Source organism: Ranitomeya variabilis, chromosome 3 (genome assembly GCF_051348905.1).
Source record: "Ranitomeya variabilis isolate aRanVar5 chromosome 3, aRanVar5.hap1, whole genome shotgun sequence".
NCBI lineage: Eukaryota > Metazoa > Chordata > Amphibia > Anura > Dendrobatidae > Ranitomeya > Ranitomeya variabilis.
The window spans coordinates 12,331,787-12,356,228 of NC_135234.1; the positions used below are offsets into that span (position 1 = coordinate 12,331,787).

General features: G+C 45.9%; 1 protein-coding gene across 1 annotated transcript in view; it reads right to left on the minus strand.

Annotated features, from left to right (window-relative positions):
• The window catches only part of CASR (calcium sensing receptor), a 142,531-nt gene that overhangs the window by 39,530 nt on the left and 78,559 nt on the right, over positions 1 to 24,442 (minus strand). The window contains exon 3 of the mRNA XM_077293689.1: positions 1,389 to 1,695. Within this exon, the coding sequence (XP_077149804.1) occupies positions 1,389 to 1,695 (307 nt within the window). The remainder of the gene's footprint in view (positions 1 to 1,388; positions 1,696 to 24,442) is intronic.

Sequence of the window (24,442 nt, forward strand, 5' to 3'; positions counted from 1 at the left end):
ATGCACGGACTGGCGGGAAGCTCTCCTAACACCAGAATGACAGCTGCATAGAAATACAGAGGGTGCGGAAAGTATTCACACCCCTTTAAAGTTTAATTGCAGCCATTTAGTAAATTCAAAAAAGGTTTTTTTTTTTCACATTAATGTACACTCTGCACACCACCTTGACTGAAAAAACAGAAATGTAGGAATTTTTGCAAATTTAATAAAAAAGAAAAACTGAAATATCACATGGTCATAAGTCTTCAGCCCCTTTGCTCAGACCCTCATATTTAAGTCACATGCTGTCCATTTCCTTGTGATCCTCCATGAGATGGTTCTACTCCAAGTGTTCCTGGTCCTGAAGCAGAAAAACAGCTCCAGACCATCACACTACCACCACATTTTAATGTTTGTATGATGTTCCTTTTCTAAAAAGCTGTGAAACTTGTACGCCAGATGTAATGGGACATACACCATCCAAAAATTAGAACTTTTATCTCATCAGCTGAGAAAGTATTCTCCCAAAAGTCTTGGGGATCATCAAGATGTTTTTAGGCAAAACTGAGACGAGAATTATGCTCTGATTGCTCAGTAGTGGTTTTTCATCTTGGAACTCTGCCATGCAGGACTTTTTTGCCCAGTCTCTTTCTTATGGTGGAGTCATGAACATTGACCTTATCTGAGGCAAGTGAGGTCTGCGGTTCTTTGGATATTGTTGTGGAGTCTTTTGTGACCTCTTGGTTGAGTCATTGCTGCACTCTTGGGGTGATTTGGTCGGCTGGTCACTCCTGAGAAGGTTCACCAATGTTCCATGTTTTCGCCATTTGTGAATAATGGCTCTCACTGTGGTTCGCTGGAGTCCCAAAGCTTGAGAAATGGCTTTAGGACCTTTTCCTGATGGATCTAAATTACTTTGTTTATCTTTTGTTCCAGAATTTATTTGAATCGCGGCATGATGTCTATCTTTTGGTCTATGTCACTTTGTCAGGCATGTCCTATTTTCTTGATTGAGAAAAGGTGTAGCAGTAATCAGGCCTCGGTGTGGCTAGGGAATATGAACTCAGCTTCCCAAAGGTGTGATAAACCACAATTTATGTTTTAAGGGGGGCAATCACTTATTCACATTTGGCCATGTAGGTTTGGACTTCTTTCTCCCTTAATCATAAAGACTTTCATTTGTAAACTGCATTTTGTGATTACTTGTGTTATCTTTGACTAATATTTACATTTGTTTGGTGATGTGAAACAAAGTGTGACAAACATACAAAAGAATAGGAAATCAGGAAGGGGCAAACACTTTTCACACCACTGTATGTATGTATTTGTATTTTCCAACTTTTTGACTGAACTTTCACATCTTCTTTGATCATTGACTTAATGCATCAAATCCTTCTTACTGTTCTTACCTGAGGTATATGGAAAAGTCCTAGCAGATTGGCTACTGCAGTAGATATTCCAGAACCGGTGGCTCCCACTACGGCGATCGTGGACGGCATATGTTCTGAACAATTACAGAAGTCATCCAGATTCAGAGAGTCGATCTTGTTTTGAGCCACGAAACTAAGTGTAGCCTCCAGTGCCTTGGATACGGTATTACAAGTGTCAAATATCCTGTATCCCAGTGTGATGTTAGGTAGCAGGGTGGTGGAGTTGTTAATTTCTTCAATTGCGAATATCATGGCTTGTAACCAGCGGAAACCACGGAAGTTGTATCTGCAAATAAAGAGAAAAAGTGGGACAAAGCAATCGTGAGAAATAAGCAAAAATAAATATTTGTTTGAGGTTCGAGCAACGTTCTACTTAATAGTTAATTATAGCACTATAATTAGGTAAAGTTTCATCAACTTGTAAGGGCGTTGGTTCGTTTTGATGTGTGTGGCATCATTATATAAGTGACTAGCTGTACTACCCGGCTTCGCCCGGGTTAATGACTGCTGTTAGCAAAATAGAATGTGTTAACAAAAATTTATTCTGCACACAAAAACCACAAAACAAATAGATAGAAATGTAATTATTAAAAGGCAAAAACTAAGCAAATAGAAGCATTTCACAACATATATTAGCTTTGTTATACTGAGAATGTCTTTGTTGCCTATATTAACCAATCAGAGCTCAGGTTAATTAACTGTAGCAAAATAGAAGCTGAGCTGTGATTGGTTGCTATTGGCAGCCTGATAAATCCCCAGCCAACAGGAAGCCCTCCCCCCTGGCAGTATATATTAGCTCACACATACACATAATAGACAGGTCATGTGACTGACAGCTGCCGTATTTCCTTTATGGTACATTTGTTGCTCTTGTAGTTTGCTTATTAATCAGATTTTTATTTTTGAAGGACAATACCAGACTTGTGTGTGTTTTAGGGCGAGTTTTATGTGTCAAGTTGTGTGTGTTGAGTTGCGTGTGGCGACATGCATGTAGCGACTTTTGTGAGATGAGTTTTGTGTGGCGACATGCGTGTAGCAACATTTTGTGTGTTGAGTTGCATGTGACAGGTTAGTGTAGCAAGTTGTGTGCAGCAAGATTTGTGCATGGCGAGTTTTGCGCGTGGCGAGTTTTATGTGTGGTGCATTTTGAGTATGTGCAAGTTTTGTGTGAGGCAACTTTTGCATGTGGTGCAACTTTTGTACATGTGGCAATTTTTCTGTGTGTGCAAGTTTTGCATGAGGTGAGTTTTCCATGAGGTGAGTTTTGCACGTGTGGCGAGTTTTGCGTGAGCCTAGTTTTGCATATGGCGAGTTTTGCATGTAGCGAGTTTTGAGTGGTGACTTTTGTGTTTCGACTTTTATGTGGCGAGGTTGGTGTGTGTGTGTGGTGAAATGTGTGCTGAGGGTGGTATATGTGTTCAAGCACGTGGTAGTGTGTGGCGCATTTTGTGTTTGTGTTCATATCCCCGTGTGTGGTGAGTATCCCATGTCGGGGCCCCACCTTAGCAACTGTACGGTATATACTCTTTGTCGCCATCGCTCTCATTCTTTAAGTCCTCATTGTTCACATCTGGCAGCTGTCAATTTTCCTCCAACACTTTTCCCTTCACTTTTTCCCCATTATGTAGATAGGAGCAAAATTGTTTGGTGAATTGGAACGCGCGGGGTTAAAATTTCACCTCACAACATAGCCTATGACGCTCTCGGGGTCCAGACGTGTGACTGTGCAAAATTTTGTGGCTGTAGCTGCGACGGTACAGATGCCAATCCCGGACATACACACATACATACATACACACATTCAGCTTTATATATTAGATATACCTGTATGTAATCTCCTGTATATAGTATATACCTGTGTGTCATCTCACCTATATATAGTATATATCTGTGTGTCATCTCCTGTATATAGTATATACCTGTATGTCATCTCCTCCTATACATAGCATATACCTGTGTCATCTCCTCCTGTATATACTATATACCTGTAGGTAATCTGCTCCTGTATATAGTATATACCTGTGTGTCATCTCCTCCTGTATATAGTATATACCTGTATGTCATCTCCTCCTGTATGTAGTATGTACCTGTATGTCATCTCCTCCTCTATATAGTATATACCTGTGTGTCATCTCTCCTGTATATAGTATATATCTGTGTGTCATCTCCTCCTGTATATAGTATATACCTGTGTGTCATCTCCCCTGTAAATAGTATATACCTGTGTGTCATCTCCTGTATATAGTATATAGCTGTATGCCATCTCCTCCTGTATTAGCCCTCGTTCACACGTTATTTGGTCAGTATTTTTACCTCAGTATTTGTAAGCTAAAATGGCAGCCTGATAAATCCCCAGCCAACAGTAAGCCCACCCCCTGGCAGTATATATTAGCTCACACATACACATAATAGACTGGTCATGTGACTGACAGCTGCCGGATTCCTATATGGTACATTTGTTGCTCTTGTAGTTTGTCTGCTTATTAATCAGATTTTTATTTTTGAAGGATACCAGACTTGTGTGTGTTTTAGGGCGAGTTTCGTGTGTCAAGTTGTGTGTGTTGAGTTGCGTGTGGCGACATGCATGTAGGGACTTTTGTGAGATGAGTTTTGTGTGGCGACATGCGTGTAGCAACTTTTTGTGTGTCGAGTTGCATGTGACAGGTTAGTGTAGCAAGTTGTGTGCAGCAAGTTTTGCGCATGGCGAGTTTTGCGCGTGGCGAGTTTTATGTGTGGTGCCTTTTGAGTATGTGCAAGTTTTGTGTGAGGCAACTTTTGCATGTGTTGCAACTTTTGTGCATGTGGCAATTTTTCTGCGTGTGGCAATTTTTCTGCGTGTGCAAGTTTTGCGTGTGGCGAGTTTTGCACGTGTGGCGAGTTTTGCATGTGGAGAGTTTTGCGCGTGGCGAGTTTTGAGCGGCGACTTTTGTGTTTCTACTTTTATGTGGCGAGGTTGGTGTATGTGTGGTGAAATGTGCACTGAGGGTGGTATATGTGTTCGAGCACGTGGTAGTGTGTGGCGCATTTTGTGTGTGTGTGTTCATATCCCCGTGGTGGTGTGATTATCCCATGTTGGGGCCCCACCTTAGCAACTGTACAGTATATACTCTTTGGTGCCATCGCTGTCATTCTTTAAGTCCCCCTTGTTCACATCTGGCAGCTGTTAATTTGCCTCCAACACTTTTCCTTTCATTTTTTCCCCATTATGTAGATAGGGGCAAAATTGTTTGGTGACTTGGAAAGCGCGGGGTTAAAATTTCACCTCACAATATAGCTTTGACGCTCTCAGGGTCCAGACGTGTGACTGTGCAAAATTTTGTGCCTGTAGCTGCGACGCCTCCAACACTTTTCCTTTCACTTTTTCCCCATTATGTAGATAGGGGCAAAATTGTTTGGTGAATTGGAAAGCGCGGGGTTAAAATTTCACCTCACAACATAGCCTATGACGCTCTCGGGGTCCAGACGTGTGACTGTGCAAAATTTTGTGGCTGTAGCTGCTACGGTTCAGATGCCAATCCCGGACATACATACATACATACATACATACACACACACACACATTCAGCTTTATATATTAGATAAAGGAGGGCATTCCCCTATGAACACTTCCTTTTATGCTCTCATGCACCTTACCAGGGAATGTGAGCTATTGGCATTGACCCCGTGCTTACCCGTGCCACCTTTTATATATAACACACATGGTGTGATCCATGGTGGCAGAATAGTTCCTTACTCAGGCAGAAGTATAGAGCTGTACAAAGTAGACAGTCCAACAACTTAAAAGGAACCTGTCAGCTGATTCACACTGCCCAAATCATTAGTTGCAAGATCCAGCTGGGACCATAGTCAGACACAAGACTAGTTCGGCACCACCCCTGCTCAGGTTTTTTGCCAGCGTCGCTCCAGGTGATTGATGTGACACTAGTAACTACTCACGGACACACCGTGAGGCAGAAGAGTCAGATTTTCCGGGTCAATACCAAGAGAGTACATAGATAGCCAAGGTAGAAGACGAAATCGTAAGTCAGGTCACAGTCCATGGTCAATAACAAGACTTAGTCGATCAAAAACCGAAGGACTAGACAAAGGGGTGGTCAGAACACGGTCCAAAGGGTCAGGCATCAGAAGATCAGAGCTCAGAGCAACAGAATCAGGCTAACACTCACCAAGAAGCACAAACTACATCTGGCAGGGATCAGGGGCAGACAGCTCAGGTAAAGCTATGTGATCACCAGAACACAGAACACCTGGAGAAAGTCCCGCACCTCCCAGTCACAGATTGGACAGCTGAGCTGTCAGTCAAAGCATCGACAGCCCAGCAAGCCCATCACAGGATTGGACAAGCTGTCAATCAAGACACAGACAACTCAGCAAGGCAGTTTCCATAGAACAGCAGAGCAATCACTCACTGAGTGGAGGAGTCGTGGCAATTGTCAGGTCTTCGACAAGTGAGAGACCTGTCCGTCACCTAGCACTGCTGTGGGTGGCGTTGGACTTGTCTTCTCTCTGTCTATGGCCCCCAGCTGAATCCCCCAAACTATATTTTCTGTAAAAGGCCAGACAATTTCAGAGAAGAATACTCCTCTCTGCAACCACGCAGCCAGCTTCTGATTCATAACGATCATGGTTTGTGTTCCCTTTAGTTCACATGGAGGCAATAAGCTTTATGGTTACAGTTTCACATGAGGCAACAACAGGTGTAGATGATCAGAGGTAAACACAATCATCTGCTGGCAATTTCCTCATCAGCACTTCCATCCTTCTGTCAGTCTTTGTGTCAATTTCTTCGCAGTACAACTGTCTGGAGTACCTCTTTATGGAAGCAATGCCCTGCAATAGTTGGTCTGCACTTTGGACATTCTTGTAGGACACCCCTGACAGTCTCTCACACTCAGGCACCAGTCACCTTTTGTTGTGGTAATCCCCTTCATGTACCGGCACCGGTCATAGTGATTCTGAATTACTCAATTTCACTACAAATTACCACCAAAATTCGAATCCCACCAAATTGCTGATTTTTGGGCTTCCAACGGTGGCCTTATTTTGGATTCTTTTGGGATGGGAAAGGGTTAAACTAAAAAAAAATAGAACTTTCTACCCATCTTTTCTCACCAATTCCTATGTGCACCAACTGTACTCGTAGCTGGCACTTCCCACATCACTGCATCCTTATCTATAGCCCTGGCGGCTGCATGTTAATATCTATTGTATCTAGTGTTACTCACCCCCATTTTCTAGGGTTTTCAAGGACAAATCTTAACGCGGGAACCGTCACCAAGACCCAACCAGCTTTGATCCCTGGACATCTGTGCTTGATGTGCAGCTGAGGAGGAAACTGCTCCATAACACACAACCTTGACTTGTTTCCTGAATGGTTTTATTTCTGTCTGACAATTATAATCCAGAGATATTATAATGAGTGTAAATAGGCCGATGGTGCAGAGCGCCCATAATAAGTCCAGCATTCACATAGTTATCAACACTGGCAATTTCAAGGAGATAATTGTCCGGACCACGGTCCCTAACAGGAGCAACACAAATCCCACCTTGAAAGACCGATTGGGGCTAGGGCGTATGTACAATCTGCCTTTTTGGTGCAAATTTTCCAGAACTGTTTCCAAAGTCAGGACAGTTCTGGCAAAGCCAGGTCAGTTGGCATTTATGAAATCATGATAGGTTTGTTGGCCTCAACCATCAAGTATTCAAAATTACAGGGATTTTCTATGATTAACATGAGTGCTCAATGTATTTAAAACAAAACACTTATCTATAGGTTGATAAAACTATTACTATACTGTAAATCGGAAAACAATACGCAGAGATGTATCATTCTGAGTGGCGACACTTCTATCAGTCATGTGACAAAGTTCTATCAGCACCTAAGTGATTGGCCAATGCGGTCATGTGACTATGGCACGTGACTAATGGGCACAACTACTGTATAAATCACAACTATGCAAAGCAGCACTTAAGTGGATGCATGCAATAAACTCCACATGCTAATGTTACTATACAGGGCCCCTTATAATGTTCCTGCACTGGGGCCCTCTGTTTTTCATGTCTGCCTCTGATACTCCACTAATACTTCAACCACCCAAACCCTCCAGATATGGTAGGATCGTCCAGGATCAAGGTACTGTCGAAGAAGCATTTGTGGTGAGGCCCCAGTGTACACTACTAATGTTGGGCCATAAGAGCCAAGTCAGAGGGCTGTGAGTCTAGTCTAGTCAGTCTAGTCAGTGATCTAGGGGAACCATGGGCAGAGTATCATGGGCAGAGCATCCTGGGCAGAGCACCATGGACAGAGCACCATGGACAGAGTATAATTGGCAGAGTATCATGGGCAGATCACCATGAACAGAGGACCATGGGCAGAGTATCATGGGCAGAGTACCATAGACAGAGTATCATGGACACAGCACCATAGATGCAGCACCATGAACAGAGCACCCTGAGCAGAGTACCATGGGCAGAGTACTAGTGATGAGCAAGTGTGCTCGTTACTCAGGTTTTCCGAGCATGCTCGGGTGGTCTCCGAGTATTTATGGCATGCTCGGAGATGATTTATGAGTCGCCGCAGCTGCATGATTTGCGGCTGCTTGACAGCCTGAATACATGTGGGAATTGCCTGTTTGTTTGGGAATCATGCAGCTGCGGCGACTCAAACATAATCTCCGAGCATGCCATAAATACTTGGAGACCACCCGAGCATGCTCGGAAAACCCAAGCAACAAGCACATTCGCTCATCACTACAGAGTACCATGGACAGAGCATCCTGGACAGAGTACCATGGACAGAGCGCCATCGACAGAGAATTAATGATAGAGTACAACGGGCAGAGTTTCCTGGACAGAGTATCGTGGAGAGAGCATAATGGACAGAGCACCATGGACAGAGCACCATCGACAGAGTATCATGGACAGAGCACAATGGACAGAGCACCATCGACAGAGTATGATGGACAGAGCACCATCGACAGAGTATCATGGTATCATGGACAGAGTACCAAGGGCAGAGTTTCCTGGACAGAGTAACGTGGAGAGAGCATAATGGACAGAGCACCATGGACAGAGCACCATGGACAGAGCATAATGGGCAGAGCACCATGGACAAAGCACCATCGACAGAGTATCACGGACAGAGCACCATGGGCAGAGATTCCTGGACAGAGTATCATGGATAGACCATAATGGGCAGAGCACCATGGACATAGTGTCAAAACAGTTGGAGAGATCAACCCCTGGCAATGAGGACTGGCTGCCCAACGCTTGGTCAAAAGCCAAACCACAGAGCTCATAAAGGGAAGGTATCAACAGAAAATCATCTATTGTTTCACTTAGTTTTTTATGTTAAACAAATGTTTGATAAACTTTTTTTTTTAATTTTCCTATCACTATATATTAAAAAAAATCTCACCATCTAGAGCCCTTATTGCAGACTTATTGTTTTGTAGAGAAGACTGATCAACAGTTTCACAAGTCCAATGAAAGGTAACAACTCTATATATATAATGTATAATACAAAAAGTAGATAACACAGTATCCACCATTCACAATAGGTAATGTCACAGCTCACCTCCTCCTCCTCCTGTACAGTGACTGATAACACCTCTATATACAGTGGATAACACAGGATCCACCATTCACAACAGGTGATGTCACAGCTCACATCCTCCTCCTGTACAATGACTGATAACACCTCTATATACAGCAGGTAACAGAGGATCCACCATTCACAATAGGGGATGTCACAGATCACCTCCTCCTCCTGTACAATGACTGATAACACCTCTATATACAGTAGATAACACAGGATCCACCATTCACAAGAGGTGTGTCACAGCTCACCTCCTCCTCCTGTACAATGACTGATGACACCTCTATATACAGTAGATAACACAGGATCCACCATTCACAATAGGTGTATCACAGCTCACCTCCTCCTCCTGTACAATAACTGATGACACCTCTATATACAGTAGATAACACAGGATCCACCATTCACAGCAGGTGATGTCACAGCTCACCTCCTCCTACTCCTGTACAATGACTGATAACACCTCTATATACAGAAGATAACACAAGATCCACCATTCACAATAGGCGATGTCACAGCTCACCTCCTCCTCCTGTACAATGACTGATAACACCTCTATATACAGTGGATAACACAGGATCCACCATTCACAACAGGTGATGTTACAGCTCACCTCCTCCTCTTGTACAATGACTGATAACACCTCTATATACAGTAGAAAACACAGGATCCACCATTCACAATAGGTGTGTCACAGCTCACCTCCTCCTCCTGTACAATGACTGATGACACCTCTATATACAGTAGATAACACAGGATCCACCATTCACAATAGATGATGTCACAGCTCACCTCCTCCTCCTCCTGTACAATGACTGATGACACCTCTATATACAGTAGATAACACAGGATCCACCATTCACAATAGGTGATGTCACAGCTCACCTCCTCCTCCTGTACAATGACTGATAACAGCTCTATATAGAGTAGATAACACAGGATCCACCATTCACAATAAGTGATGTCACAGCTCACCTCCTCCTCCTGTACAATGACTGATAACACCTCTATATACAGTAGATAACACAGGATCCACTATTCATAATAGGTGATGTCACAGCTCACCTCCTCCTCCTGTACAATGACTGATAACACCTCTATATACAGTAGATAACACAGGATCCACCATTCACAATAGGTGATGTCACAGCTCACCTCCTCCTCCTGTACAATGACTGATAACAGCTCTATATAGAGTAGATAACACAGGATCCACCATTCACAATAGGTGATGTCACAGCTCACCTCCTCCTCCTGTACAATGACTGATAACACCTCTATATACAGTAGATAACAGAGGATCCACCATTCACAATAGGTGATGTCACAGCTCACCTCCTCCTCCTGTACAATGACTGATAACACCTCTATATACAGTAGATAACACAGGATCCACTATTCATAATAGGTGATGTCACAGCTCACCTCCTCATCCTGTACAATGACTGATTACACCTCTATATACAGTAGATAACACAGGATCCACCATTCGCAATAGGTGTTCACAGCTCACCTCCTCCTCCTGTACAATGACTGATAACACCTCTATATACAGTGGATAACACAGGATCCACCATTCACAATAGGTGATGTCACAGCTCACCTCCTCCTGTACAACGACTGATAACTAAAGTTGAGCGACTTTTACTTTTTTCGGATCGAGTCGGGTTTCGCGAAGTTGGGTGAAATCGGCCGATTATTACGAAAAGTCGGGGGCCGACTGAAACACGAAACCCAATGCAAGTCAATGGGGAAGCATAGTCGGCAGTGAGTGGAGGACAGGAAAACACCTACAGTGCCCATTTTAATGCCAAAAACATCAATTCTTATTACTGAAGCTTGTCAATCTTAATTTACTTTATAATATTAGTTCGGCATTGAAAACTGGGGGTCATTTGGCTAAAGTTGTGGGGGGGGTAGGGCTGGCTCAAGATTTTCGTGGGCCCAGGACACGCGGACTACGTCACGGCGGTGGAGCAGGGAGAGGTAAGTATTTCAACTTTGCAAGTGCTGTGATCCTGAGCAAGCAGGGGGGTCCACTCGTTGGCATTGGCACTGGCACAGGGCCCCTCAAAGTACGGCGGTGTGTTTGACGGCGGGGGCGCCTCCCACCGGCAGTGACACTTTTGCGTACTATGAGGGGCCCTGTGCCAGTGACGTCGCCAACGAGTATGCCCCCCCCACCTGATGAAGGAACCTGCACTTTCATCTGCACCTTCCTCTTTGTCCCCATGTAAGGTGGTATAGTATGCGGGAAGGGGAACCTGACTTTCAGCAGGGTCAGATTCTGGCTGTGTAGAGTACAAGGGGAATGTAGTGGTCTGGGTCAATGTACCGGCAGACTCATCTAGCAGTGGCTGGGCAATGGGCAGGATGAGGAGGAAACACAGATATAGGCCCAAATAATAAAGTGGGCTAAATGCAGTTCAAAATTGGTAACAGGACTAAACAGGCGGCATTGCTTTGTTCAGTGGAGGACAACTGTAAGGAGTGGCTGACACAGTGAGTAGGCCCAAATAATAAAGTGGGCTAAATGTCTGCCAAAAAATTGTTCCTAAATAAACAGTTGCCATAGCTACGTACAGGGGTGGGCTCCTCTGCTGAGTAGCAGACAGTGGTAGTTCGCGCACAGTATTCACAGGTCTAAATGGAGGCCAGGGCCCCTGTATATTTTTACTATCATCTATCATTTCAACAAATTTGTATTGGCAGTGCCATTGAAGGATTTAACAGCACAGACTACACAGTGGTGGAGCAGGGAGAGGTAAGTATTGCAAGTGGTAGAGCACTGTTTGAGCTGGGGGGGAACACTCTCTCGTGGCCGGCGGTACTGGCCCAGGGCCCCTCATATTATGACGGTGTGCCTGACGTTGGGTGTGCACCACTACCGTCAGAGACACTTCATTGTACTATGAGGGACCCTGTGCCAGTGCCGTCGCCCAAGAGTGGGCACTCCCACCTGTCCAGGCAAACGGCACTCGCACAGGTGCTTGCGCCAGGTGGTGACCACGGCCCTGTGGGGGGAGTCAGCCCATTTAGGGAGGTGTAAAAATGGTCTATGGTGGACATTCAGCAGCTGCAAATGGAGGAATTGGAGCAGTCAGTAAGAGGAGGCCAAAAGCAAGACATTTTTACAGGCAAGCTACGTGTCAGCAGGGGAAGGTGGGGCAAAATAATTAGAAATCCATGATTGGTTCATTTTAATGAAGGTTAGATCATCAACATTTCGGGTAGCCAGACGTGTCCTTTTGTCGGTCAGTATTGAACCAGCAGCACTGAAGACTCTTTCTGATAGCACACTAGCTGCTGGGCAAGCGAGCTCCTGTAATGCATATTCTGCCAATTCAGGCCAGGTGTCTATATCAAAGGGGAATGACGTGTGAGGGAGAACATCGATAAGGGAGGAAAAAATAGTTCATAACTATACTGGACAAATGTCTCCTGTCACTTTACATCGATGCAGCCAGTAGCATAGCTACTGGGGTACTGGGGGGGGGGCAGAGGAGGCCATCACCCCGGGCCCTGTCACATGAAGGGGCCCATCGGGAGCCAGGGCAGAACACCGCATAGGAGCAGAGCAGTATAATGTCTGCTCCCGTCTGACGGAGACTCTGCACGCTATTAGCACAGTGGCGGCTGCAGTCTCCCCCCTGCAGTGAATGGTTTCGCCCGTCTGACCTGATGATGAAGCTTTTCCTGGCTGCAGCTTTCCTCACTCTGTGCACGCTGGGATTGGCTCAGGCACGCTGGGTCCTAGTGCCCACACCGTACATTTCACTCACACTTCCTGGTCCTGCCCGCAGTGCAAACTTCATCAGTAAGTGCTGGGGATGGAACATGTTAGGTTTATTAAATTCAGGTATGTCACTGTGAGACCGTTAGGGTATTGTGGGGGCTGAAAGTGACTTGAGGGGGGTGAATGCGAGACCATGGGGGTGTTGTGGGTGAGGTGGGACAGGGCACTGAGGGGGTGAATGTGAGGCCATGTGGGGGTTGTGAGGGCAGAAGGTGGGTGAGGTGGGACAGGGCACTGAGGTGGATGTGAGTTGATGGGGTATTGGGGCTGAAGTGGGGGGAGGGGGGACAGGTCACTGGGGGCTGAATATTATAATGTTTAGTTATGATATTATATGTGTTCCATCATGTAATATTTGCTGTCTGGGGAGGCTGGAGATGGGGCGTAGGGGGCTTTTGATACGTACCACCTGGGTCTTTTATGAGTATTAGTATAAGGAGCCGCATACAGTAACCAGGAGCTGCCTCACATTTACAGCACCACCATTTTTTTTATTTCATTACTGGAGCGGTGCTGACAATCTCCGTCCCCTGCCCCCTGTCTGATACTCACCTTCTGGCATTTTCATCTGTTTTAGTCTCCGCTCGGCTCCGTCTCCTGCAGTTTGTGACCTGTCCGAGGCTCCAGTGTATCATGGAGCAGCGCAGAGGTCACTAATCAGTGTGAGTCTGTGGGAGCCTCGTTCTGGCCTCTTTCTCACTCTCAGGCTATGTGCACATGGTGCGGATCTGCAGCAGTTTTCCATCTGGTTTACAGTGCCATGTAAACCTATGGAAAACCAGATCCGCAGTGCACATGGGGCGGAAAATACCACGCGGAAACGCTGCGTTGTATTTTCCGCAGCATGTCAATTCTTTGTGCGGATTCCACAGCTTTTACACCTATTCTATTATAGGAATCCACAGGTGTAAAAACGCAGGCGAAATCCTCACAAAAAACGCAGGAAATCTGTGGTAAATCCACAAGTGCACATAGCCTCATAGTCTTACATTGAGCGCTTGTGACATAGCTTCTAACTTCTGGCCTGTCAGAAGCTGCGCTCACAAGTTTGAGCAGCGGCACTGCAGCAGTGCCACAAAATAGTGAATACGCCGGAGGATGAGTAAATGACCGGGGCATCCAAACCATGACAGGGAGCTGCGAGTCCATCATACTGTGTATAAGGGAGCTGTGGGCCCATCATACTATGTATAAGGGAGCTGTGCACACATCATACAGTGTATAAGGGAGCTGCGGCACCATCATACTGTGTATAAGGGAGCTGCGGGCCCATCATACTGTGTATAAGGGAGCTGCGGGCCCATCATACTGTGTATAAGGGAGCTGCGGGCCCATCATACTGTGTATAAGGGAGCTGTGGGCCCATCATACTGTGTATAAGGGAGCTGCGGGCCCATCATACTGTGTATAAGGGAACTGCGCACACATCATACTTTGTATAAGGGAGCTGCGGGTCCATCATACTGTGTATAAGGAAGCTGTGCACACATCATACTGTGTATAAGGGAGCTGCGGGTCCATCATACAGTGTATAAGGGAGCTGCGGGCCCATCATACTGTGTATAAGGAAGCTGTGGGCCCATCATACTGTGTATAAGGGAGCTGCGGGCCCATCATACTGTGTATAAGGAAGCTGTGGGCCCATCATACTGTGTATAAGGGAGCTGCGGGCCCATCATACTGTGTATAAGGAAGCTGTGGGTCCATCATACTATGTATAAGGAAGCTGTGCACACATCATACAGTGTATAAGGGAGCTGCGGGCCCATCATACTGTGTATAAGGGAGCTGCGGGCCCATCATACTGTGTATAAGGGAGCTGCGCACACATCATACTTTGTATAAGGGAGCTGCGGGTCCATCATACTGTGTATAAGGGAGCTGTGCACACATCATACTGTGTATAAGGGAGCTGCGGGCCCATCATACTGTGTATAAGGGAGCTGCGGGCCCATCATACTGTGTATAAGGGAGCTGCGCACACATCATACTTTGTATAAGGGAGCTGCGGGTCCATCATACTGTGTATAAGGAAGCTGTGCACACATCATACTGTGTATAAGGGAGCTGCGGGTCCATCATACAGTGTATAAGGGAGCTGCGGGCCCATCATACTGTGTATAAGGAAGCTGTGGGCCCATCATACTGTGTATAAGGGAGCTGCGGGCCCATCATACTGTGTATAAGGGAGCTGCGGGTCCATCATATTGTGTATAAGGGAGCTGTGGGTGTTATGGTTTCCAATGGCAAGGAAACATCAGAAGCATAGAATAAACGGACAAGCTCTCGGGTGATGGAAACTAGAGCTGACCGCGATGCTAAACCTACACACCACACTAGAAGTAGCCAGGGGGCATTCCTGCGTTGTCTCTAGATGCCGCGCGCCAGCCGGAGAACTAACCCCTGGTAGAAGAAAACACAGTCCTGGCTTGCCTCCAGAGAATGTCCCCACAGGAGATAGCAGCCCCCCACATATAATAACGGTGAGAGCAGATGAAAAGACACACGTAGTATGAAAGCAGATTTAGCACAGAGAGGCCGCTAACTAAATAGCAGAAAGATACAACAGAGGACTTCGCGGTCAGCTGCAAAACCCTTCAAAACACCATCCTGAAATTACCTTAACTCATGTGACAACTCATGACACCGGAGTGGTAATTTCAGCCCAACAAGAGCTTCCAGCTGCAGAGATTCACATAAGTGCAAACTGGACAAAACATACAAAAATAGACTTAAGGACTAAAGTGTCCAACTTAGCTGAGCAGAAAACTGGGAGCAGGAACATGCAACAGAATCACTCTGGATACATTGATGGCCAGCATTAGAATGACTGAGGAGCAAGGTTAAATAGGATACTCCCACATCCTGATAGGAACAGGTGAACTGAGAAGGCAAAGCTTGCAGGACACCAGTACCACAAGAGACCACCGGGGGAGCCCACGAACCGAATCACAATAGTACCCCCCCCTTAAGGAGGGGGCACCGAACCCTCACAAGAACCACCAGGGCGATCTGGATGAGCCCTATGAAAGGCACGGACCAAATCAGAAGCATGAACATCAGAAGCTGTAACCCAAGAATTATCCTCTTGACCGTAGCCCTTCCATTTCACCAGATATTGAAGTCTCCGTCTGGAAACACGGGAGTCCAAGATTTTCTCCACCACGTACTCCAATTCACCCTCAACCAGCACAGGAGCAGGAGGCTCAACAGAAGGCACAAGTGGTACCTCATACCTCCGCAATAATGACCGATGGAAGACATTATGGATAGCAAAGGATGCTGGGAGGTCCAAACGAAAAGACACAGGGTTAAGAATTTCCAAAATCTTATAAGGACCGATGAACCGAGGCTTAAACTTAGGAGAAGAGACCCTCATAGGGACAAAACGGGAGGACAACCACACCAAGTCCCCAACACGAAGACGAGGACCAACACGACGATGGCGATTAGCAAAACGTTGAGTCCTCTCCTGGGACAACTCCAAATTGTCCACCACCTGCCCCCAAATACGATGCAACCTATCCACCATGGTATCCACTCCAGGACAATCCGAAGACTCCACCTGACCAGATGAAAAACGAGGATGGAACCCTGAATTGCAAAAGAAAGGGGAGACCAAAGTGGCAGAACTGGCCCGATTATTAAGGGCAAACTCAGCCAACGGCAAAAAGGAGACCCAGTCATCTTGATCAGCAGACACGAAACACCTCAAATAAGTCTCCAAGGTCTGATTAGTACGTTCCGTCTGGCCATTTGTCTGGGGATGAAATGCAGACGAAAAAGACAAATCAATGCCCATCCTGGCACAAAACGCCCGCCAAAATCTGGACACAAACTGGGATCCCCTGTCGGAAACGATATTCTCCGGAATACCATGCAGCCGAACCACATTCTGAAAAAACAGGGGCACCAACTCAGATGAGGAAGGCAGCTTGGGCAAGGGCACCAAATGAACCATCTTAGAAAAGCGGTCACACACCACCCAAATGACGGACATCTTCTGAGAAACAGGGAGATCAGAAATAAAATCCATAGAGATGTGTGTCCAAGGCCTCTTAGGAACAGGCAAGGGCAACAACAACCCACTAGCCCGAGAACAACAAGGCTTGGCCCGAGCACAAACATCGCAAGACTGCACAAAAGTACGCACGTCCCGAGACATGGAAGGCCACCAGAAGGACCTAGCCACCAAATTTCTGGTACCAAAAATTCCCGGATGACCTGCCAACGCAGAAGAATGAACCTCCGAGATGACTCTATTGGTCCACTCATCCGGCACAAACAATCTACCAGGCGGACAACGATCAGACCGATCCGCCTGAAACTCTTGTTAAGCACGTCGCAGGTCTGGGAAGACAGCAGACAATATCACCCCATCCTTAAGTATACCCGTAGGTTTAGAATCACCAGGGGAATCAGGTTCAAAACTCCTAGAAAGGGCATCCGCCTTCACATTCTTAGTACCTGGCAGATACGAAACCACAAAATTAAACCGGGAGAAAAACAACGACCAGCGCGCCTGTCTAGGATTCAGACGTCTGGCCGACTCAAGATAAATCAAATTTTTGTGATCAGTCAAGACCACCACCTGATGTTTAGCACCCTCAAGCCAATGACGCCACTCCTCGAATGCCCACTTCATCGCCAAAAGCTCCCGATTACCGACGTCATAATTTCGCTCAGCGGGCGAAAATTTTCGAGAAAAGAACGCACAAGGTCTCATCACTGAACAATCTGAACTTTTCTGCGACAAAACCGCCCCCGCTCCGATCTCGGAAGCATCAACTTCCACCTGAAAAGGAAGAGAAACATCAGGCTGGCACAACACCGGAGCAGAAGAAAAACGGCGCTTAAGCTCCCGAAAGGCCTCCACAGCAGCAGGAGACCAATCTGCAACATCAGCACCCTTTTTAGTCAAATCAGTCAAAGGCCTGACAATGCTAGAAAAACCAGTTATGAATCGACGATAAAAGTTAGCAAAGCCCAAAAATTTCTGAAGGCCCTTAAGAGAAGTCGGTTGCGTCCAGTCACAAATAGCCCGAACCTTCACAGGATCCATCTCAATAGAAGAGGGGGAAAAAATGTACCCCAAAAAAGAAATCTTCTGAACCCCAAAAACACACTTTGAACCTTTAACAAACAGAGAATTAGTCCGCAAAACCTGAAAAACCCTCCTAACTTGTTGAACATGAGATTCCCAGTCATCCGAAAAAATCAAGATATCGTCCAAATACACAATCATAAATGTATCCAGATATTCACGGAAAATATTGTGCATAAAAGACTGAAAGACCGAAGGGGCATTTGACAGACCAAAAGGCATCACTGTTGTGAAATTGGATTTTGGGCTCCCCCGGTGGCCACTGGTGGAATTGAACTGGTGTGCATCATCCCCTCTGTTCACCTGTTTCCATCAGGATGTGGGAGTCGCTATTTAACCTTGCTCCTCTGTCACTTCCATGCCGGTCAACATTGTAATCAGAAGCCTTTCTGTGCATGTTCCTGCTGCTAGACAACTCCCAGCTAAGTTGGACTTTAGTCCTCGTTTGTTTTTGCATTTTGTTCCAGTTCACAGCTGTAGTTTCGTTTCTGTGTCTGGAAAGCTCTTGTGATCTGAAATTGCCACTCTGATGTTATGAGTTAATACTAGAGTCTTAAAGTAATTTCAGGATGGTATTTTGATAGGGTTTTCAGCTGACCATGAAAGTGCCCTTTCTGTCTTCCTGCTATCTAGTAAGCGGACCTCAATTTTGCTAAACCTATTTTCATACTACGTTTGTCATTTCATCTAAAATCACCGCCAATATATGTGGGGGCCTCTGTCTGCCTATCGGGGAAATTTCTCTAGAGGTGAGCCAGGACTATATTTTCCTCTGCCAGGATTAGTTAGTCCTCCGGCCGGCGCTGGGCGTCTAGGGATAAAAACGTAGGCAACGCTACCCGGCTACTGTTAGTTGTGCGGCAGGTTTAGTTCATGGTCAGTTTAGTTTCCATCCTTCCAAGAGCTAGTACTTATGTTTGCTGGGCTCTGTTCTCTTGCCATTGAGAACCATAACACATCACCAAATACTCAAAATGGCCCTCGGGCGTATTAAATGCGGTTTTCCACTCATCCCCCTGCTTAATTCGCACCAAATTATATGCACCGCGAAGATCAATCTTAGAGAACCACTTCGCCCCCTCAATGCGAGCAAATAAATCTGTCAGCAATGGCAAAGGATACTGATACTTGACTGTGATCTTATTCAAGAGTCTATAATCAATACAAGGTCTCAAAGAACCATCGCTTTTAGCTACGAAAAAGAACCCCGCTCCAAGAGGAGACGAAGAAGGACGAATATGTCCCTTTTCCAAGGACTCCCTAATATACTCTCGCATGGCAGCATGTTCAGGTACAGACAGATTGAATAGACGACCCTTAGGAAATTTACTGCCAGGGATCAAATCTATGGCGCAATCGCAATCTCTGTGAGGAGGAAGAGAATTAAGAGTAGATTCCTCAAAAACCTCACGATAATCAGACAAAAACTCAGGAATTTCAGAGGGAATAGATGAAGCAATGGAGACCAAAGATGTGTCCCCATGATTTCCCTGACATCCCCAGCTTAGTACAGACATTGTTTTCCAGTCAAGGACTGGGTTATGAGTTTGCAACCATGGCAATCCCAGCACCAACACATCATGTAGATTATACAGTACAAGGAAGCGAATCACCTCTTGATGGTCTGGAGTCATACGCATAGTCACTTGTGTCCAGTATTGTGGTTTATTACTAGCCAATGGTGTAGAATCAATACCCTTTAAAGGTATAGGAACTTCCAGAGGCTCTAGATCAAACCCACAGCGCCTGGCAAAGGACCAATCCATAAGACTCAAAGCGGCGCCAGAATCCACATACGCATCCGCAACAATAGAAGATAACGAACAAATTAGAGTTACAGACAAAATAAACTTGGACTGCAAAGTGCCAATAGCAGAGGATTTATCAACTTTCTTTGTTCGTTTAGAGCATGCTGATATAACATGAGTAGAATTTCCACAATAGAAACACAAATGATTTTTGCGCCTATAAATCTGTCGTTCGCTTCTGGACAGAAAGCTATCACATTGCATACTCTGTGGTGCCTCTTCAGAAGACACCGCCAACTGGTGCACAGGTTTGCGTTCCCGTAAACGCCGATCAATCTGAATTGCCATTGTCATGGACTCATTCAGACCAAGTAAGAGTAAGCACAGACCATTTTCGAAATTTTTGGCAATATATTTCGGCTTCATCTTGCCCCTGAGAGAGGGCTATTAGGGCTTTCTCAGCCTGAATCTCCAAATTTGGTTCCTCATAAAGCAACCCCAAAGCCAGAAAAAACGCATCCACATTGAGCAACGCAGGATCCCCTGGTGCCAATGAAAATGCCCAATTTTGGGGGTCACCCCGCAGTAAAGAAATAACAATTTTTACTTGCTGGGCAGGATCTCCAGCAGAATGAGATCTCAGCGAAAGAAACAATTTACAATTGTATTTAAAATTTAGAAAACAAGATCGATCTCCAGAAAAAAACTCCGGTATAGGAATTTTAGGTTCAGACCGAGGAGCATGTAACAAAAAATCTTGTATATTCTGAACTTTAGAGGCAAGATTATTCAAATTGGTAGCCAGACTCTGGGGATCCACATTTCAACAGATAAAGTCTGAGCCATTCAGGGGTTAAGAGGAGAGGAAAACAGGAGACTGCAATTAGAGCTGGAGTGCAACTTCAGAGGAAGGAAAAAAAAAAAAAGTTTCACACAGTTCCTTTTCTCTCCTGCTTCAGCCTATAGATTAAACATTTGGGCTGGCCATACTGTTATGGTTTCCAATGGCAAGGAAACATCAGAAGCATAGAATAAACGGACAAGCTCTCGTGTGATGGAAACTAGAGCTGACCGCGATGCTAAACCTACACACCACACTAGAAGTAGCCAGGGGGCATTCCTGCGTTGTCTCTAGATGCCGCGCGCCAGCCGGAGAACTAACTACCCCTGGTAGAAGAAAACACAGTCCTGGCTTGCCTCCAGAGAATGTCCCCACAGGAGATAGCAGCCCCCCACATATAATAACGGTGAGAGCAGATGAAAAGACACACGTAGTATGAAAGCAGATTTAGCACAGAGAGGCCCGCTAACTAAATAGCAGAAAGATACAACAGAGGACTTCGCGGTCAGCTGCAAAACCCTTCAAAACACCATCCTGAAATTACCTTAACTCATGTGACAACTCATGACACCGGAGTGGTAATTTCAGCCCAACAAGAGCTTCCAGCTGCAGAGATTCACATAAGTGCAAACTGGACAAAACATACAAAAATAGACTTAAGGACTAAAGTGTCCAACTTAGCTGAGCAGAAAACTGGGAGCAGGAACATGCAACAGAATCACTCTGGATACATTGATGGCCAGCATTAGAATGACTGAGGAGCAAGGTTAAATAGGATACTCCCACATCCTGATAGGAACAGGTGAACTGAGAAGGCAAAGCTTGCAGGACACCAGTACCACAAGAGACCACCGGGGGAGCCCACGAACCGAATCACAACATGTGGGCTCATCATACTGTGTATAAGGGAGTTGTGGGCCCATCATACTGTGTATAAGGAAGCTGTGGGCCCATCATACTGTGTATAAGGGAGCTGCGGGCCCATCATACTGTGTATAAGGGAGCTGCGGGTCCATCATACTGTGTATAAGGGAGCTGTGGGCTCATCATACTGTGTATAAGGGAGCTGCGGGTCCATCATACTGTGTATAAGGGAGCTGCGGGCCCATCATACTGTGTATAAGGGAGCTGTGCACACATCATACAGTGTATAAGGGAGCTGCGGGTCCATCATACTGTGTATAAGGGAGCTGCGGGCCCATCATACTGTGTATAAGGGAGCTGTGCACACATCATACAGTGTATAAGGGAGCTGTGGGCCCATCATACTGTGTATAAGGGATCTGCGGGCCCATCATACTGTGTATAAGGGAGCTGCAGGCCCATCATACTGTGTATAAGGGAGCTGTGCACACATCATACAGTGTATAAGGGAGCTGCGGGCCCATCATACTGTGTATAAGGGAGCTGCGGGCCCATCATACTGTGTATAAGGGAGCTGCGGGCCCATCATACTGTGTATAAGGGAGCTGCGGCCCATCATACTGTGTTTAAGGGAGCTGCGGGCCCATCATACTGTGTATAAGGGAGCTGCGGGTCCATCATACAGTGTATAAGGGAGCTGCGGGCCCATCATACTGTGTATAAGGGAGCTGCGGGCCCATCATACTGTGTATAAGGGAGCTGCGGGTCCATCATACAGTGTATAAGGGAGCTGCGGGCCCATCATACTGTGTATAAGGAAGCTGTGGGCCCAGCATGCTGTGTACAGGGGAACTGTGGGGGGACATCATACTGTTTGACAGGAGCTGCAGGCCCATCATACTGTATATAGCAGAGGTGTCAAACTGCATTCCTCGAGGGCCGCCAACAGGTCATGTTTTCTGGATTTCCTTGTATTGCACAGGTGATAATTTAATCACCTGCACAGAATGATTCCAGCACCTTGTGGAATGCTAAGGAAATCCTGAAAACATGACCTGTTGGCGGCCCTCGAGGAATGCAGTATGACACCTCTGGTATATAGGGAACTGTGAAGGCATATTGTGCATATGGGAGCTGTTGGCCCATTACACTGTATATAGGGGGGCTCTGGGGGGCATTATACTTTCTATAGTGGAGTTCTGTCAGCATTATACTGTGTATAGGGGAGCATTGGGCTCATACTTTCTATAGGGGAGCAGTGGGAACATCATACTGTATATAGGGAAGCTGTAGGCCCACCATACTGTGTATAAGTAAGCTGTGGGCCCACCATACTGTGTATAATGCAGCAGTACATGGGGGAACTTAGGGGACATTACTAAATGTTAAATGGGCACTTAAGCATCATTGTTATAGGGGCACTCAGAGTATTGTGACCATCAAAGTTGCATATGGTCACAATATGGCGGTAAAGTCAATGTTCGTTTTTTATATAGATTTATTTTCAATAACAGTAGGGTCGTTCAAGGTAGATGATGTGGGTGACGAGGGGAGTGAGCCGCTGGAGGATGGACGATTGAGGGTGGTAGGTCAATTTAAATATCTTGGGATAAGGATCTCGATGCCTGTTGCGGACTACATGCATAAGAATCTGACTACAATCTTAAGTATTCTTAAGGCAAAAGTGGATGCTTGGATTAAGTTGCATTTATCTGTGGTAGGCAAGGAGAATCTCATCAAAATGATTCTGATGCCGAAAATCCTATATGTTGTCCATAACGCGCCAATTTGGATATTGGAAATTTAGGCAGATTTACTCCCTGTTTAGAAAGTTGGTATGGGGGGGGACGTCACCCATGGATCAGGCTGGATGAGGGGGGCTTGGCGCTGCCTAACCCTGAAGTATATTTTCTTGCAGCCCAGAGTCAGCACTTGAAGGGCTGGGCGCATGAGGGATCGTCCGGGGCGGTGCAGCAACTGATGGAGAAAGTGACAAACAGAAGACCGGTAGTGCAGTGTCTAGAAGATGGATCCCTGGGGGCCTTGGGGAAATCGTATCCCACTATACTAGTGATATGTACGTTGTGGGGTAGACTGAGACACATACGTGGGATTATGGGTCTGACCAGGTTCTCCCCGATATGGCATAATAATAACTTACCGGAATTTGTCGCACTGGGGGTACTACCAGAATGGCAGACCATGGGAATTCAATATGTGTATCAGATAATTGAGCAGGGGGAGGTGAAATCCTTTTCCCGATTGCGTGCAGAGTTTGGTCTCGGGCCTAAGGGGGATTATCAATATTTGTGGTTAAGGCACGCATTTGGAGCTCAGAATAGGGACTGAAATGTCAGTATTCAAAGGGATATAGTGTTGGAATATATCTGTGGTGAGGGGTCTACTAGGGGGGTTATTTCTACTCTTTATAAAGACTTGCTGCATACTTACCTTCTGGGATATCCGATCACGGCAAGAGCTAGGTGGGAGAGAGATGTGGGCCCAATGGAGAACGAAACTTGGGAGTCGGTGCTGGAATGGGTCCCAAGGCTGTCACTGAGTGAGCCGTATAGGCTTTCACAGCTCTATGTGATACAGAGTCTATAAATCTCCGGAGGTGTTGTTTAAGGCAGGTTTGCGTGACGACTCTGAGTGCCCAAGGTGTAGGTCCACAGATGCTGATATATTTCATATGATGTGGACATGTCCGAGACTGGCTGCTTTATGGTTGGTGGTTTTGAGTTGAGTGGAAAGTGCGTACAAATGCACGGTGCCAAGAGACCCGTGGGTGTGCTTGTTAGGATGTGTGGATGAGATTGGAGTGGATAACAACCTGAAGATTGCCATTGCCAGATTACTGTATATGGCCCGAAAGGTAATAGCGCGAAACTGGATTACAATGTACAATGACTGATAACACCTCTATATACAGTAGATAACACAGGATCCACCATTCACAATAAGTGATATCACAGCTCACCTCCTCCTCCTGTACAATGACTGATAACACCTCTATATAGAGTAGATAACACAGGATCCACCATTCACAATAGGTGATGTTACAGCTCACCTCCTCCTCCTGT